Raw genomic sequence first — 19,966 nt, forward strand, 5'->3', positions numbered from 1 at the left:
CTGCCTGACACATGGTAGGAGGGACTTAGCAAAGGTATTTACAAAGGGGATTGCAGGATGTTGTCTGCCAGATCGGGACTCTGCTTCTGCTGCAAACATCCAGGAAAGTACCAAAAGCACTTCCATGGAGCCAAACCCACCTGCAGGAGGGACTTTTGGTCCTAATTCCACCAGGAAAACAGTTCAGCTGCACTAAATCCAACAAACAAACTTGAAAAACAGCTTCTCTTCCAAAGTTGTAAAAGAACTCAAACCCATGTAGGCAAACACTAACATCCCATCCCCTGGTAGAAGTCCTAAACTTCCATCTTCCCACCTCCAGCTAAACATTCCCAAACACAAACACTGCTGATGCTGATCAACACGACCATCAGCCCGTCTCATAAAGTAGGTGGGAACAAGCTGCACTCAATGCAGATATCACATATTTCATCTAAGGATGACATATTTTCTACAAGTGGCGGCAGGAGTGGCGGCCTTGCGCTTGGAATCCAGAAGTTCTGAGCTCCACTCCCACAGACTGCCACTCTGGCTCCCTGAGCAAAGACACTTAACCCCACACTGCTCCCCAGGCACTGCACAATGCCATCCCAAGGATGGGTTAAATGCAGAGTGAATTTCGTTGCTCTGCAATCATGACAGTGTAATGAAAATAAAAAGATGGGGGGGAAAAGCATGTTTAGTTTCCTTTTTCCTTTTTTAGACCTAGACTTCGACAGACTTTGTCATTTTGTAGACACAGAGTGTATACAAATCAAAATTTCATTGCATACAGCTTTATTGCATTATTAGGTGAAGCCGTGATCAGTTAAGTTAAGAATAATGGTGCAAAGGGGCAATAATGTGGAGAGGTTCAGTGTGGTGCAAAATAAACAAATATGGTGCAAAATATAGTACAACACTGAGTTATGTCCAGTTCAAAAGGATTATAAAAAATCAGCCATGTTGGTAGTGCAAACTAATGTTACAAGTGTGAAGCAGAGTTCACTTTAGAGTTCAACATTCTGATGGCAGAGGGGGAAAAGCTGTTGCAGTACCTGCTGGCCCTGCAGCTAAAGCTGCAAAGCCTGTTAGCAGAGCGGACAACAGTCCATGCTTTTTTATGGATTTTCTTAAATTGTCTTTTTTCTATAGCTTATTTGAATCATTTTTAAAAGTGTTTGTGTCTATCTGTGTATAATGCTGGCCTTCTAAGCTGCAGGTTGTTGTTATTTAATAATGAAATTGAAACTATTGAAATATAACAAATATCTTTATCTAGAAAGGCTAGTACTATGTTCCAAGGTACAAAGTTTTGACCCACAAACCAAGGAAGCATTTTTAAACTGATATTTATGTCCTTCATATTCATGCATTTCTGAATTCATCTATCCATCTTCTGGGCCTATCCATCAGGGTCATGGGGGTCTATGGGCGAAAGGCGGACAGGTCGCCATAATTTTGGGATATTCTCCAGTAGGCAGACATGCCGCCAGTATTTCTAAATTTAATTAAAATAACTTTATATTTAAAAAAAAAAAAAAAAAAAAAATCTTTATAAGCTCATTTTATTAACTTTAGTCCATTTAAATCATTTTACTAACAGTATTTTAACCATGTCAGAAGACTCTATGCCTCCAAAAAACAGAAGGTAACATAAATTTACACTTACCCACTCCTGCTCTATAAGCCTGACAGCCTTGCTGGCCCGAGACAGGTTTCGACAAGCCAGGATGACATGGGCTCCGTGAAGAGCAAACGACCTGGCCGTCTCAAAGCCTGAGACACACGAGAGGAGACAAAAGTATGAGGTTAAAAAAAAATTAAAGCGAGCACTTCTTCAAAGATTAGATTTATTCAGAAAATATCTTTGATTCTACGCGGCTGAATCTAATGAGGCGGCGGTGGGGGCGTGTGGGTGCGAGCTAAAATCTTCATCAATTTTCCATATAATTTATTTTATTGAGTAGCCCAGTGGTCTAGCAGCAGGAGTTAATCATTTCTCTCTGAAGTGATGAAACCGATTGAATCATTGTGGCTCAAGACTTCTCCCTCTCATCTCCAATCAAGTTCTGACTTTGGCCTGACGGTTCTCAGGAACCCGTTGCTGCTCACACCGGGTTACGAAGGGGGAGGGGGGGGAGAATGAGTTGTTAATTATGCTAATAATTACACAGTGATGGCTGTAATTAAGAAAAAACGGTTTATAATGAGAGAAGCCAAATGAAAACAGACATGCCGTTCAAACTAAATCTCTGAGTGATATTTCAGCACATCAAAAGGGGTTCTGATAAGTGCGTTTCTCCCATGAAACGGGGGTCTGCAGATATATACGCAGAATTTATCAGTCTGACTCTGCTTCATGGCTCCTTCCAAATCATGTAGCCACGATAAAACTGACAAAAACTGGAGACAGAGTGAGAGAAGTTCATTTCTAAATTACAAGCCTAAATGGGTCATTTCATCCCGTAGGTTAAATTAATTTATTAGATCAACTTTTTTCTTTGCCATATTTTTCATTTCCTTTTGACATTAACTATCCCTCATAGTATCGGAGAGAAGTTTAGCAGCACTAAGTCAATCTAAATACAAACTACTGCACATTTATATATGCATATAAGATGAGAGTGACGACAGTGGGCAGAGTGCAGCAGAGGGTAGATTAATATGGACTGTAATTAGATTATATGTCTTAATCTGATTTTCATTAAGAGGAAAACTGGGAGGCCTAATTGTTAGAAGAGTGTTAAGGACTAATATCCATTAAAACTCAAAATTGGAAAAGGACTGGAATCCCTCTCTGACAAGTGAGGCATGGAAAGGAAATTATATGACACCTTATTAGGTGTAATAGGGGGCTATGGCTGACAGGAGAGATGCTTTAGTTGAAGGAAATAAACCTAAAAACAAGGGCATCCCCAGGAAAATGCAGGCCAGGTAAAAACTGGTTTTATATTTGTAGAAAAAGCACACCTATGAAGTTTCATCTTCAGTATTGTCTGAACTGATAAAAGCACACTTGATTTTGTTTTTAGAAAAAAATATTGGCACTTTTCACAAACATGTCCAGCATAAAAAAAACAATTTTCAATCTATTAGTTTGGAAATTTTGGACCACTTCTCCACAAAAGCAACCTTTCTCTCTTCAGAAAAAGCTCCTATGACTATGAGCTATGATATACGGGTGGAGAAATTCATATAAAACTGAAACCTGGAGAAGATGACGAAGTGAAGAAAAATTAAAACTACAGGCATCGAGCCTGTCTTAGAGCTAACCTACAGGAAACATCTACAACACAGCTTTTTCCTGCTAATCTTGGCCTCCTAGATAACAGGAAAGATTATTTATGGCTGCAAGTACACGCACTACCTTTACATCTGCAAGGAAAAGAGTAAATGGTTATATTTGGACAGCTCCAAACAAATATCTCAGAAAGCATCTGGATTTCTCGGCAGACATCAAACATCCTTTCCTGCAGGTAATAAAGCCATGGGTATTATTTTGCCATTAAATTTTGTTTTTTAAAGATCATATTGTTATTACCTTAAAATCATGCTATTTTATTAGCTGTAAACAGGAAATGAATAGAATTATTAGAATGAAAGTCTTAAAAACATCAGTGTGCTAATCTATTTAATATGTTTCATTAAGTGAATTGAGTTACTAAAATAAACTTTTCAATAATATTCTTCTCCTTTTCCAGGGGCTGCTTGATTTCTTACATCTCAACAATGACTAAACCTCATTTAGCCAAGGCCAAAAGAACATTTGTTTCATTACCTTTTTTAGATGTTGATTAACTTATAAATCTGCTATACCGGTGCGGTGCTGATGTGTTATGAAACCTTTGAAAACAATAATCTGTTGTCCTAAAGCTGTGTATTAAATTCCAGTCTTTTGGAGTTTTATGTATTTTGTGGTTTAGATGCTCTTGAATGAAATTATACAATTTCCTTTTAGGAATTACATGAAGGTCTAAGGAGGCTTATTAATGATTCGTAGGTTTCAATCTGGCAAGGATGCCACAGAGAATAATGTAAAATCCTCGACCCTGCATGGTTAGAAATAAACAGGACTTTCCTAAAGCAATAAACTATAACCCAGGGTAAGCTGAGAGCAAACCAACCAAGTAACCTCCATTAAAATAACACTGAATTAAGAAAGAAACTCTTTTTGCTTCCCTACAGTGATCACAAATACCAGGGCTTCAAAAAACCTACTTCAAAATCAGTCCAGTTTTTTTAAAGTTCTTTTTAATTCATATATTATTTTTTAGGTTTCTGTCTCATGAGTGATCTGTTCATTTCAGACATCGAGGCTCATTTCTTTTTGCCTCTAATGAGTAGGCTGGATGGTTTATTTTTCTACTACACACAGTGAGGGAGATGTAATAAAGGGGACTCCAACAGGGGGTGAGTTTATGAGTTCATCACCTCCATGCCAAGTGCTTAGATGTCCTGTCTGTCCTACCATCACAAATGTAACATTTCCTTTTGTAATGCAAGTTTCCTTTTGTATATTTAACAAGAACAATTGATGAAATGTGAAAAACATTAAGCCTTTATGCAAGAAGTGCTCGATATAAATCTACCTTAAAAAAGGATAAGGGTTTGCTGTGAGACAATTTCTCCTCTGAAAATGAAAGAAACCTTAACAGAATGCATTCAAAGTTGTACGAGTTTCATTTTTTTTATTTATTCATAATAAATGTAAGACATTTAACAGATTTAAACATGGAAACAAGTATGGGTCATTATTCTGATCCTGTTTAGGTTATGATTAATAGATACCTGACAGAGGAAGGCAGCCTGTGAACTCTTGTTACAAACAATGAACAATGTAATACCTTAGTCAAGTAAGGTGGAAGAGTTTATGCATCTTTTGTGTAACAACATTAAACAAATAAGATCTCAACAGGAAATGCAAAAGATCTGGTTTCTTTTATCCTCCCCTTAAAAAAAAGGCATTTACCCTGAGCAGAACCACCCACATGTCAAATACTGTGTTTGATTCACCAGCCCAGAGAACAAAATTCAAAATACCTTAACTTTGGTTGAGTATTCAGAGAACAGCTTTATCTAATTCTCTATTTGAACACCAGAATTTTCTTCTCAAATTCAAAAAGCTTTTCTTTTCCCACATTACAGATTGTACAACTGTAATAAGCGTCTTGTTTCCTTATGCTCTCATTTAAGCAGTGTGTGCATTACAATCTGCAAAACGTACTCTTAACACCTTTTTAAACAGGAGGTAAAAAAGATGTTAGGTGATAGAACTTTATGATCATCGTAATCTATAGCTAAAAAGAAAAAAAACAATAAAGAACTTCCACAGGAAAAAAACAACCAAAGACATTTATATTCTTACTGAATAAAATATTTGTTCCTTTAAGAAAAAAAGAGATGATTCAGGTACAAAGTCTAAACAGAAAATTGAAAACAGAAAGTTGTTGTCTACGACAGTCACAGGGCTCGATAAAGTTCTCATTTTAAAGTGGAAACTATTACAGTATATCATGATACTAATTGATGGAGATGTCTGGTATTGTGAATAGTCTATATACAAAATTTTCTATAACAAATTCTAAAAACAAGGCATGATTTTTTTTCAGCCTCCATAAATTGGACAAGAGTAGTTGCTTCTGGTAAACAACAACAGTTCCTGCTCACTTGTTGTGTGTACAAACCATGAAAGTGAAATTAATCGACACTAGTGTTTTCCATAATGGAGGACAAATTAGAATATGGCAGCGACAAAGGCAGCGGCACCAGAGCCATGTATTTGTGATGACAAATAACAAGGGCTTGACATTAATTGTGAAATAACGAGAGCAGCGTTGCTATAACAGGGACTCTCCACCCCTTTGCCCATGTTACCGGTGGAGAGGGCTTGCAGTGAAATTAGTTCTTGGTCAGGTGTACAACGAAAGGATCCTGTTCCAGCGTTGTACGCTCATAGTGCTACATGACAAGAGGTCAGACGCCGGGGTTCTCTCCTGCTTGGGGATCGACAGACGCCATGAGCCGTTTTACAACACACAGCAGGCCTTCCACCATGCAGCGCTCGTTTCAGATTTGTTTTATTCTAATTAGATATAAACAGCGTAAACCCAAAGACGATGAGAGAATACGGCCTTAAAAAGCTGGGAGACGACAACAAAAGCCTCTGATGGCGTGTCGGCTCACTTTGGGGGCTTCATGAGGTAACAGAAATATAGTAAATGGCTCGGCTGTTGTTGAAATTGTGTTTTACTGTAATATATTAAAAACATAAAAATGTGTAAAATGTCCATTAAGCAGTGAATGCTCTTCATGGTACATTAGGATCCTGGCCCCACTGATATCCCACAATAATGAGTGTGATTTAGTGATTTCACGCTTTGTTTGTCCTCCCTGGCCAACCGGCCCCCACCATCCAGTTCCCCCGCCCCCACCCTCCACTCGTACACAGGTGTATTGGCTCCATGTAATGAGATCATTACCAGCATCGTCGGTAAACGTGTTTATTTGGCAAACGGAGCAGCCGGCTCCTTCTCTCTCCTGATCTGCAACCAAAGAGGCATTTAACTAAAATAAGCTCTGCAGTACAATTGGGCAATCAGAAGTCAATTCAAATCATTACAAGGCCTGAGGGGCAAACACGTCGCGTTCCCACAATCCTACTCCGCTTGAGCTCAAGTTGTGCTTGGAAAAACACAGAAGCGGCACAGTTAATGAACTGACTGCAGGACTGTGCAGAAATGTTGGGTCACAATGCAAAGAGCAAAGGTCTGATACAAAGTTTGATCAGAAGCCAAACTCTAAGGAAATATGTTTAAAAAGCCTGAAATGTTTTATGAAATTCAATGCCTCAGATTCAACACGTAAAAATGGTTTATTGTCCATGAGGATAGCTTCTGCTACCTTAATTAACAACAGCTGAGTTAATTGGAGGCCCACCAACTAATGCATTCAAACAAACTTCCTCCCTTTAAAACATCATGAAAAATCAAACTACTGTAAAAACCAAAATACCAAGAATAGAAATATCGATCTCCACAAGCCTAGTTCCTCCTTGGCTACGATTTTAAGATCTCTGAAGCTGCCTTGATCTGTTCAAACACATATATACAGCATGGGGATTTCTGACCATCAAATCATTCAGGAGTGGAACAGGTTCTGTGTGTCACGATTTGGTTTTAAGGTTTTTGTTAGGACCCAAAAGCAGAAGCTGAGAGGCAGGGGAGAGATCTTGGAATGTTTAATGAAAAATCAGGCAGCAAAAACAGGAATCCAAAAATCCAACTTAAAAATGTAAATCAAAACAGAAATCCAAAAAAAACCGATATAAAAATTGAACACTAACCAGGACCATGGAAACATCAGGGGGAAAAGTCATGAGGAGCCAGGGTAGGATGAAATAAGACAAGGAACCAGCAAAGAGGGACTGCAGAAAGAGCGTATTTATGGCTGACTGAACAAAGGTAGGACTAATGAGCTGATAAGGAGCAGGTGTGAGCAGAGCTGGTGAGGAAGCCAAGGGAAAAGAACACAAGGGGGCAACAGAGGACAAACAGAAAAACCTAAGCAACTTAAATGAATCCAGACACCAATAAAGCTAGAAAACAAGGAAAAACCTGGCTAAACTCGAAACTGAAAACTGGAGAAAAACAACAGAACCAAGATCATTACGCTCTGTCCCGGAGCTGAAACATGCTTTTTATCAAACCTGGAAGAAGACAGCTTCAGAGATTTTTCGATCCCAATCCTCAAACTCCAGTGTCCACCTTTTAAATACGTCTCTGTTTTAACACACCTGAGTCAAATAATGAGGTTATTAGCAGGACTCTAGGGCAGGCATCCCCAACCTTGGTCCTCGAGGCCGCTGTCCTGCAGGTTTTAGAGGTTTCCCTGCTTTAGCACAGCTGATTATAACGATTGCAGTAGACCAAAAGCCTGTTAATCAGCTTTCAATTAAAATCAGCTGTGCTGGAGCAAGGAAACCTCTAAAACCTGCAGGACTGCGGGCCTCGAGGACCAAGGTTGGGGATGTCTGCTCTAGGGATCCTAAGTTCATACTGAGGAGAAAATTCTACCATCTAAATACTCCTGGTCTAAGGTGATAAAAATGTTTAATTTTTTTTGTGCAACACCTATTTGTTGCAGTGTGCTCTAGAACAACATCATGCAATGGCCGGTAAAGCACCAGAAAACTAAGATTTCATATATACCCTGTAGTGTTGAAGCTAAAAAAAAAAAAAAAAATATATATATATATATATATATATATATATATATATATATATATATAAACTAAAGAAACATCCAAGATATGGAGCCAAGTTGGGTCTTCAAAATGAACAAAGCTGCCTCACTCAGTAACACTCATCTGTCAGGAGGGATGTGACATAACTCATTATAGCTGCCAATGTAATGAAAGAGTTACTTGTTTGATTTAGACAAAAGATTATGCATAGTGAATAATGAATATTCAATAATAAGCACCTTATTTTATATTTATCAAAATAAATAAGAACAACCTTAGTTTCTACTGTCTTTAGCATATCAGTATGTTACTAGTTAGTTAATATAAGAGTAACAAAACATGAGAGGGATAAAATTGAAAGATTTAAATAAGTTTCTTAAGCCTTAATCTGTCTGTGGAAATGGAAAACTCAAAAATCCAAGTGACCCTAAATACAGCTCCGAGCTTCTGACTGAGTGATAAATACACCTGTTCCACTGGCTGCTGTGTGCTTTTTCACTCAAGAAGCGAGCAACAACCCAACTCTCTGACTCTTTCTGACTTTTAAGATCCCCTCTAATTCTCCTCCACTGGTGCAAGAGGAGGGAGATGTCACCCCAAAAGTGGAATGTATGGTTGGTAATTACGGCCCAAGGTTGAGCTGTTCCAGGCGAGAGCACTGGAGTGCTTCCATTACCCCTCCTTGTCCCCTCCTACCTGCACCCCCCTGCTCACCGATGCTGTCCTCTGTCTGGGGGACCACCCTCCCCCGATCTCTTCTTCTGACCCTCTGTCTCAACCTCTTCTTCCTCAAACGGGAAAAGGTAAGGATAGTAGAATGTGTCTAAGCACACCAAACTGGACCCCATCTGTGCAACCTGCGAGGCCAATGGGCTCTATGCACAGCTCCACTACTTCCTGAATTTAAGGCATCTCCTTTGTTTCCTGTCTTTCATTACTGGACGAACTGATTAATCCAGGTGTGTCTGGCCAGTTACTTAGGTCATACACACCTGGATTAATCAGTGCATCCAAACATGAAAGACAGGAAACAAAGGAGCTGCCTTAAATTCAGGAAGTAGTGGAGCTGTGCATAGAGCCTATTCAAGCACATAGATCCACACGGAAGTGTCATCAAAAATCCCCCCAAATAATGCAACTTAAATCCCCTTATCATGTGCACTCTATAAAACATAGATCTATAAAGTACTTGACCACACACAATAACTTCATACTCCTTTGCTTTATTTACCTGCAGCCTTAAATCACAGATATGTATCTCTATATAAACCACTTCACTTCTATTATATCAGAGCTGTAATCATTATTGAGCCCTTCTGACCTACAGCATGATATTATTTCCATGTTACACTAGTTTGGGTCTGCATAGCAAATTTAATTCAAGGTTAATAAAGTTGAATAATTTGGCTAACCAACCATAAGTGGTTTTCATTACATTGCCAATAAACACATTCATCAATGTGGACGGGAAAAAAATAAAATAAAAAAATACAACCGTCCTGTAATTCGCTGGTGAAACAGAGGAGAGACGGAGTTTGGGGCTTATTGGGGTTTTAGGTCACAGTTAGATCACTAACACAATGTGGTTGTAAAGTAGTGGAAAAAGGACACATGGAGGGGTTTTTTTGTTTGTTTTTATGCAGCTGATACAAATCTAAAGTCAGAATTTTTATATTCGTTCCCATCCATGCCAGTGCTTTGTAGAACCAACTTTTACTTTAGTTAGCAAGTCTTGCAGAGTTAATCTTTACCAGTTTTGCCTACTAATGGGTGTCAGAGGGCCCTGTGGCGCCAGTGAACCGCAGTCTTGCTTCTGTCAGTGAGCCCAGGGCAGCTGTGGCCACCATTCGGCTTGACCCCATCAGTGTGTGCGTGAATGATTGAATGACTGATTGTAATGTAAAGAGCTTTGGTCAAGTCTCCTGACTTGAAAAATCGCTTCAAAAGTAGAGACCATTTACCATATTAGTGTTTTTCTAAACATAACGTTTTAAAATTAGGCACAAAAGTTTGATTATGATCTCATCTAACTACAGCATCATCTTCTGCATGTTTACAGACTCAATTTCATGGGTTGAGGCAAAGTGAAATGGGGATTTTTAAGTTTTCTTCAAACATTTGCCTCTTTCCAATTTTCAATATAGACCATGCAGCAGGTAGTAAAACTTATAACTAATACTTCTGTAAAAAAAACTTCTCCCACCTCAGCTGTGGCTCTTTGGCGCTTTTCCAGACTCATGGTGAGCTAATGCTCCCCTGAAACAGCCAGGCAGCATAAGTAGGCAGCCATGTCTTTGGTGGTTTGTTGGGGGTTTGCTGTTTTTCCAAAACCTTTAGAGCAGGGGTGTCAAACTGGTTCTAAACTGGTTGGAAAGAAAACCTGTAGCCACATGGCCCTTTCTGGAACCAGTTTGACACCCCTGCTTCAGAGTTTAAGATGACAGATAAAATAAAGCTGTTAAAATTAATACGTTTAAAGCTTAAATTGTTTAATAAGCTAACCCTGCTCTATACCCTAACCCTTCTGGTTCCCAGAGTTTATAAAAGTAGAATGGATACAAACATTTAGTTTACAGGTTCCTCTACTGTGGAACCTGAAACTTCAATTAGATGCAACTTCCATTAGGCATCCACCCTCTCTACTGTTCAGACAAAGCTTAACATTTTTCTTCTTGCTTATAGTCAGGTCATCCTAAGGTATCTCTGCCGTTATGCTTCTATAGGCTTAGGCTGTTAGAGGACTTAATAACCACTTTCCCTCACAGGAAAAGGTTCCTACTACTATCCATTCCTATTATTTGCTGTTAGTTCAACTTCTAACGTCTTTTTCTCTGTTTTTCTATTAATGTGGCTCCATCTGGCCTGGTGTTCTCTTCATCTGTCACAGCATCCTGGAGGGAGGCATCTGCTGCTGCCACTAACTTCATTTTCTCTTTGTCATACACTTGTTTTTCAGTGGCTAGACCCGGTGGCACCTGTTTGCGGTAGCCTTGCTTCTGTCAGTGTGCCTCAGGGCAGCTGTGGCCACACTGGCAGCTTACCACCAGTGGTGTGTGTATTACTTTTTTATTTTCCTTTAACATGGAGGGTACTCCAATATCCATGCTTTTTTGTTTTCTTTTTGCATTTCTGCTTCTGTCTGCTCAAACATCCTGTTCAGGCTTGGCAGAAGGCTGCTCACACTGAGCCTGGTTCTGCTGGCGGTTTCTTCCTGTAAACAAAGGAATTTTCCTCTCGACTGTCGCTACATGCATGCCTGGTGTGAAGGATTGCTGCAAAGCAAAAACATGGACAAATACATGCTCGGACAAATGCATGGATAGGATTTATTAGTAAATGCTCATCCAGGAGGAGTAAGTTCTACAAGTCAATGACTTGATGCAATCCAGTGGGGGTTTTTTAGATAAAAAAAACTTTTTTTTACCAAACTGGAGATTGGTAGGTATAGGATCAATCTGAAATGTGCGTACTTAACTTTCTTAAATCTGTCTTAATGATTTTGATCATACTTTTTTTGCAAGCTGCAATAAACTTAAGAAAACTTAAGAAATGAACCAAATTTAATTGAACATAACTTCTCCAGAACTTTCTCTCCGATTTGTCCTCTGTTCCCTGGTCTTCAAGATGCTACTTTTCCCAGATGTTCTCAAACATATATCTTTAAAGGAAACATTGTAAATATAATAGGGATAAAATCCCATCAGTTGGACAAAAAAGAATTAAAAATGAGCAAACTACAAATGCTCATCACACTTTTCTAATTCTTCTTCACAAATCATTTGGAAAACCAAGTGTCAAAGTCTTTTCACTTCAAAATTGAGCTTTACTTTGAGTTAGTCTATAACTCAAAATTCCCGGTTTATACTTAAAAACATGTGGCTTTAACATGACAGGTTATAAAAAAAAGTTCAAAGGATATTGATACTTTTGCAATATATCATATATCTCAATATGTGCCCACACACACAAAGAATAAAAAACAAGATGGTGTGGATCATGTCATCTAAACTAAAAGCCACTCAGAGGGACAGACATCTTCTCCAAAAACATCTTTTTATCCATCTAATTCTTCTAACTATGAATAATGCAGTTCCCTCCTTACTGAGGCTTGGGTTTAACGCGTCGCTGCATGCCTCTTTAAGGGGGTCCTTATTCATAAACAGCAGTGCAGTAAATACCAGAGCTTTGCAGCCAATTTAATGGCAGTTATGCCTAACAAATCTGCCTCAATCTAATGATCAGCCACAAAGCTCGGCTGTGGGTTTAATCTGCGAGCGGAGGCTCCCACAACTCCGCGACTCACTGAATACGCTTAGGGATCTCTCCATCCAGAGAGAGGAGAGCGTCGGCCCTGACACTTAATCCACACAGCACAACAGCGGGATCAGAGCAAATACATGAACGACGTTAGACTTTCATGAATAAAAATAAAGTCCTAAAACACAGCGGAGGTGATGCATTAAGATACAAAAAAAAAACATCATGAGTCGCTCTTTTTCCAAATCCACCACTGTCTGGGTCTTTTCAGCCTCTTATTCCAGGACTGACCACATGCCTTTAAAACAACAGCAGGAGGAGGATTGCAATGCATGCATTAATTTTAAACTGAGCTCTGGGATCAGACTCTATTTCTCTAAAAAGTTAGCATTAGAAAAAAAAAAAGTTAAGTTACAATTGTAAACAGGAAGAGTTAAAAAATAAAATCAGAAATAAGAAATGTTTTTGGCTAAAATTGGAGCCCAATAAATGTACACGTCTGTAAAGTCTTTCTATTTTGGGCCTACAAATGATCAAACAAACAACTTAATTTTATCATAAATCAGATAAAACGTTAAGGGAAACAAACTATAGCCATTCTTTTTTCCTTAAGTCCTTTTGTCTAAACTAAAAAATACAATACAAACAGTCTGTAAACTGTAATGTCAGCTCATAAACAAAACTTTCACATGCTTTAAAATAAAACAAGCAAAAAATAAGAGATAAGGGTTTGACATGTGCATGAAAAGGGGATATTCTTTTGCAACTCTTTGCAGGATGCTCCTGTATAATTTTGCTCTTTTGCAATTTGATCCTTAATCTTAAAAGAAATATTCAGAATAGGTCAAAATTTGAATTGTCAGGTGAGGCATGAAAGAAAAACAATAATCGCTGTCAGTAAAAAACCTGGATTTGAGGAATAAAACAGAATAATACAACAATGCAGTTAAGATTATTTCTCCAACTAAATATGTCTGGAAATAGAGACTAAACGATTGTTGAAAGAGCATAAAATGTTGGAGAGTTTTTTCTTCCCTTCTGTATCTGCTGAATTATGAGTAAAAAAAAAATTCCCATTCAGTGCCTGATTGAATATTCTGTCTGAGTAAGAGAAGGGTCAATGTGTTATTTCTGACCATTATTAAACATACATTGTGCTGACAACATGGCAACTAGCTGACTGATGATAGACCCCAGGTTGTGGGATACATAAACGGACATATATTTCCCAAAAGAGCTGTCAGGTGGCACATACAACTGCATGTGCTAACAGATGACAATACAAATACAGTCTCGCTTTAACAGAGATCATATTTTAGGGTATAGATCATAATAAATCAGCTGCCCTATGTATAACATTCATTCTATATTTATAAAAAAACAAGCATTTTGTCCCTCAAACCAGAGGGGCCTTGAGATTTCATGACAAAGGTTCTTTAAGTATAAAATGCTCCGTGGACCTGGCCAGTAAATAACCTGAGCGTTAGCTGATAGCAGGGAATTAGAGCCAGAGCAGGAGTGCGTAATGGGGATGGATAGTAGGCTTAGGCTTGGGTCACAGCCGCTTAGGAATCAATGCAGAGGTACAGGTGAACCACAGGTCTGTGCAGCAGAGAAAAACCTTTGGGAAGAACAGGGAGAGTGCATGGGGAGGGGGTCAAACTACCATCATTCATTTCCATTATCACAATTAAAAATCACCACTCAGGTTGGTACAGGTTTTTAATTTGCAACAGAAAGCACGAAAGAGAAAGACTAATGTTGCAAACACCAAGCTGGATTAGCTCCTCGCCTCCCAGCTCCTGGCGCTCCGCAGCTTCCAGGCTCATCACCAAGACACAAACCCATGATATTTCACGCATAGATAAATTTATCCATGCGCTTTTCATGTTCATGTGCATTTAGAGTAAAATTAGGGGGTTCAAATGTAAATTTTCTAATTAAATAATATCCTACCATTACTAATAATAAAAATGTCACACTTGCTGTGGAACACGTGCGCAGTGGGAAGAGTGGAAATAGCCTTGACATGTGCTTTAAAACACTATTGATGCTATTAAAATGCTAAGTGGGTCCAAGCAATTGGCATAACCACATTTCACTTTAGCAACGTCAAAGGATGACGCAAGACGAAGCAATTACTACTAGAATACTGTTAATTACAGCCTCTGCATTTTTAATAAGGGGCAGAGTAAAACAAAGGTTATGTTAATATGAGTTTATTAAGAATTCATACTTTATGAGAATGTCTGTGGGGTGTAGCTACCTGAGAGAGTCCAGAGTAAATTTAGCTTTTTTTTCTCTCCAACATAAACATTTATTTTTAGCAAGCACTCCTCAGCAATTGTTAAATTTGGGTTATAGGCCTAACTGTTAGGATTTTAATCATGACAAAATAATAAAAAAGAAACACTTGTGAAGGAATTTCTCATGATGATGGTTTAAGAGCTGAAAGGCAGCATTCAAAGTCCTCCTGTGCCCTCTAGGGGTGAAACTGTGAACATTCAGTCTTCTTGTTTCATTGAAAGTCCACTAATAACCCTTTCCTCTTTAAACTGAAGCTTCACACCTTTATGGTTCCTCTACATATTTCTTAGTTAAGGGTTATACGATTTTTCATGCATTTATTGTAAAATAAACTGGTATTTAATTCTTTACTAAATAAAGGAAAATAAGGTTTAATATTTGGAGAATAATTTTTTGATCTCCTCATATACTCTGTTCTTTAAGTTAGTTTCATGAAGAAAATCTTGCTTGTTCCTTAATCATGCAGAAACTATTCCTCTATTTCTCCTTTCCCTTTTTGCTATTATGTTATATATCTATACGAGAACATATGTGAAAAAAAGAAAAATAATTTAAAAACAGATCTTCTTTCTCATCTTGAAAGAAATTGTTGAAGAATTGCAAAGAAAATTAAGATCCAAGTATAGATGAAGATCCTTTAAGCACTGTATTTTTTTATTTATTTTTTTTTGCTGAATAATCCCCAAAAACAAATTAAAATACATATTTACTTGCCAAGTTCGCAATAATAATATTAATAATATTTTAACTTTTATTGTTATTAAAAAAATTCAAAATACAATTTTTTTCTTTTTAGCTAAAACATAGCCTGATTTAAAAGGATAAAATTTTACAAAATATTATATAACAATTCGCATATTGATATCAGAACCACAAACTGAAGACTGATGATCCTGATAAAAGACCTAAAAACTTCTAAAGTCACCTTTCACTTCCGGAAAAACAAAGACCTACAGTAAACAGCTAAACAATAATGACTGAAAAATAAACAGATTTGCTGAATAGTTTAGACTATCCAGCTTAAATAGCACTTTTTTTTATTTGCAAAGTTAGAATAACAAAGAAAATTATGTTTATTTAATATCATAGTCTACATCAACTTTAGCCAGCTCTTACATAACTAAACTGTAAGAAAATTAAACAGGCCAGTCTCAATAAGTATATATACTATTATTTATAATTGTATTTATTGTCTCTAAACTACAGAAAAACATGCTTTTGATAAACATATCAGAATTTTAAGTCTTGCTACAGTTTATTAAAGGAATACATCAAACATTACCAATTTGTTTACAAAAAAGACAAACAAAAAAAATACTAAAATAGACAGGGATGTCAATAAATTCTGACACTCGCATAATTTTAAATCAAGCAGCACTGATGCTAACTCAGGATGTTACACTTCTGCTACTGCATGATGCCTTGATTTTGACAAAAGAAAAATCAGAGGATGACATTTTGATGTTCGAATATTTAGATCAAAGGAAAAAACAGACAAACATTTTAACACAAGAAATAAGAAAACAAAAGCATAAAGGTTATTGTTAAAGTTCGAGTCACTGGCTTCAGATTAGAAATCTTAAGAGCTTAGTAAAAAGGAAGATGTCATCTCAAATGCCATACCAAGCAAAAAGACAATTTATCGCGTATAAGTCTATGCTAAGGTGAGTCCTGTGTGCGTTACTGATGTCCACATAAGACATCAGTAACGGCAAAGAACTCATGCTCTTCCTCAACACTGAAGTCCTCAGACATTTTTGTTTCGTTGTTTCTTTCTTTGCACAGGTAAACAGCACATTTCTTCTTCTACGCTTGCATTATCGGCAGAGCAGACGCTGAATGCGCACTTTCATCTGGTTTGGTCTGCCGCGGTTTCCGTAGCGTCGTGAACGCGCCGGCGCGCGCTTTCAGGAAATCCTATACACTACTGTTTATGCTCTAAAAACATTCTAAATGACTTCGTTTCGAGTAAATTCTGGATGCTACCCACTCAGGACACTTGGAATACATTGGACGAGCAGTATGGAGGAATATTGACACGTTTTTTGTGGACTTTTATGGACCTTTCTGCCTTGGGCGCCATAGACCTCCATTATTTGAATGTCAGCAGACAGCAAGAAGCCTCCCAGATCTCCAGATGCATTTGAGATATCAAAAAAGTACTCCATAGTGTTGTTCAGCATGGGGGTGAGTAGAAAATGAAGGCTAAACATGTTTTGGGTGTACTATTCCTTTAACAGCATAAACTTGATCATTTTCAGCCTCTGTAATAATGTTTTACATAATTATGTGATGTTCTCTTACAACCCTCATAGGGCTTTACAAAACAGCTGGATTTAGGCTGGCTTTATATTACACACTGCTTGGATTATGATTACTGTAAGTGAAAGCAATTGGATGGACTATCTTCTAGTTAAGGGTTTTAAGGTAAAGTGGACTGAATTCAAAAGCAGGCGACACTTTTTATATGTTTATTTGTAAAAGAAAAAAATTTCAGTTTCCCTTCTTTACAATTTGGGATTGCATTATGTTGGTGTGAGATTAAAATCCACAATCACCAATGTTTGAGGATGTACTATGGCAGAGACATTGAAATATTTTAAGAGTCTGAGTACCTGATTCTCAGGAGTAGGCAGTGTAGAGGTACACAAGGTCAAAAAACCACAGTAAATCAAAATGGTTTTTATTATTATTCTTTTTCAGAATATTTTTCGATCCTCTACAGCTAAAATACCTTCATCCGTCTATGACTTTGCTTCTCCCAGATGGGCTTTTTTTACTTACATCTAAACCAGAAATACAAAATTGGTTGCTGAATGAGTAAATATAAATTGGCCTATATGTCAAATCAATCAACCAAAATTGTTCAAATAAATGTTTGTTAAAACAATACTAAATCCCTATATTGATCATCTATTTTCCATAAAATCAAGACTAAGCAAAGATTTCAATAAAACAGGAGCAGCGAGTCAATAAAGTCTTTGTTCAGTGAAGGCCCCTGAGCAGCTTTGAATCTATATATTATATTTCTGCCCTCCACCATCACATATTAGACACACAGAACAATTATACTGCTGTGATTTTCCTCTGGACAACAAATTTGAATATAAAGACAATTAACGATTTTATGTTTATTTGATCTCCCTCATGCGGTCATTATCCAGCTCAAAAGAAGCTGAGAGTGTGAACAAATGGCCGGAGCTTGTGCTAATCTAAACTAAAGCAAAAAGGAAATACATTTGTTTCCAGGCCATTATATGGTGAGCCGTGCATTTGCTAGATACAAATGGACACCATTCATTACAGTTAACAATGACATCCAATTCAGCCCTGCTAATGAACTTCAATGCAGTCATGTTTGGTATTAAGGAGTGATTTGTTGAGTCTAAGTGTATCATTTCGGAGGCTAATGTTGATGGATGTCTGCTTGTGGAAGAGGGGATCATGCAGGGGAGGAAAGTCACTGTTGGAGGGCATCCTCCTACTGAGATGCAATGTCGCCACCTGGTGGTTATACTGGGGTAACACGCTTCTCTAGGCTATAACAAAACTCCCTGCATAAAAGAAAAACCATTAATAATGGTAAAAGAGATACTGGAACCTACCGATACCAGAGTTGCCCCCAGTGATGAGGACAACTTTGTCAGACAGGTCACGACCCTGCAGAATTTCCAGGGCAGCAGTGTTTCCATCATACCTCTTTGGCTTCACCACAACATCCTCAACCGTAAAGGCCTGGCGTGGGTCAAAATAGGTGGTGCGCTTGTTAATGTGACTAAAAAGACAAAAAAAAGAACATTTATTTCATACATTTGATTAATTGAAACGACATAAAACTCTTTAAAAACATATTTGACTGCTCGATTTATTTGTCCTTTCACACTCACAAACCTAAATATTCCGGTATTAGGGATATTATTAAAAAAAACAACACATTGGTTGCAAATCCCTACTAAAGGGACAAATTGGTAAAAGTCTGTATGGTTTGGATCAAAGATCTGTGGGGTCTGCAGAGATGTTGGCTTCCATTTACCTGACCCTAGATTCCTTAATTCATTATTAATTGTATTTTGGATTTGTCCTCTTTTGTGGATGAGTCAAACCATACATACAGTCATGGATGTCTATTTTACCTGAACCAACATCATATAAATTAGAAACAAAATCCTAAAGGATAATCTAAAAAATAATAATAATAAAGTTACTCCAATTGAAAAAAAAAGTGAAAAACATGTAAATGGTATTTAGTAATCACCAAGTAATCAGCGAGACCTAGCTGTAGCAGCATTAACTGTAATCATGCATCAGTTGTTGTGTAGCACTGAATATTTACAGATGGCACCTTTTCGACTGTTCTAGTTAAACAGTTCAACTAAAACATATTTTCTTTAATCCAACTGTTTTTAATATTCTTTTTTTGTTTCTGCATTTTTTATTTTATTTTATTTATTCTTTTATTTTTTCCTACTTGCTTTGATTCTGTTTTATTTTCCTGTATTTTAATCATGTAAAGCACTTTGCATTGTCTTTGTACTGAATTGTGCTATACAAATAAATTTGCCTTGCCTTGCCTTCCAAAAAAGATACAGGGGTTGTTAGACTTATAAGCCCAACCTGTTAGCAGGGATATTACGTTAGCAGCTTGCCTAGCCACATGCTAAAGATCTTGTTTGTTTAGTAACATTAGGGTTTTTTTTGCTTTGCTACAGTTGGTTTGCAGAAAAAAATGGAAGCCATCATGGAAGTTGGACTAAAACAAACAGTTATTTCATTGCCGTCATAAAATATAAGCAGTGGTCTTGTAGTAACCAGTCACATAGTAAACAGTGTTCCAGGATCACCAGTGCAGTGCCGTAATACAGCCTGTCCATGAAGAATTTCTGCACCCTCCCCTGCTGGTTGGCTGGTGGCGGTGTTACCCACAGCACCAGTCGTGACACCCGTAAATCTCATTTCCTCATCCTGCCTACAGTTTCTTTAACATCATAACTTTTTCTTTAGAGTTTGTCAGTTAATGACTTTATCTGTGATAATCCAAATGATTTATGTTGTCTTACAGGAACCCGGCTGCAACAAGAGGATTATGTTAGCATAAATAAGGCAACACCATCTAGCTATTTAAATTTCAACATATGCCCAAAAATTCTGGGCAAGGAGACATGGAAAAATCTTTTAGTC

The 19,966-nt window shown here is 37.6% G+C and overlaps 1 protein-coding gene across 2 annotated transcripts in view; it reads right to left on the reverse strand.

Moving 5' to 3' along the window:
- Nucleotides 1-19,966, reverse strand: part of wwox (WW domain containing oxidoreductase) — a 196,627-nt gene that overhangs the window by 172,835 nt on the left and 3,826 nt on the right. For both annotated transcript variants that reach the window (XM_038300080.1, XM_038300079.1), the window contains exons 4-5: nucleotides 18,394-18,563; nucleotides 1,652-1,758 (exon numbers count right to left, since the gene is read on the reverse strand). In XM_038300080.1, coding sequence (XP_038156008.1) covers nucleotides 1,652-1,758; nucleotides 18,394-18,563 — 277 coding nt within the window. The remainder of the gene's footprint in view (nucleotides 1-1,651; nucleotides 1,759-18,393; nucleotides 18,564-19,966) is intronic.

The sequence above is a fragment of the Cyprinodon tularosa genome, unplaced genomic scaffold (genome assembly GCF_016077235.1).
Source record: "Cyprinodon tularosa strain WSP-4 unplaced genomic scaffold, ASM1607723v1 ctg44, whole genome shotgun sequence".
Lineage (NCBI taxonomy): Eukaryota > Metazoa > Chordata > Actinopteri > Cyprinodontiformes > Cyprinodontidae > Cyprinodon > Cyprinodon tularosa.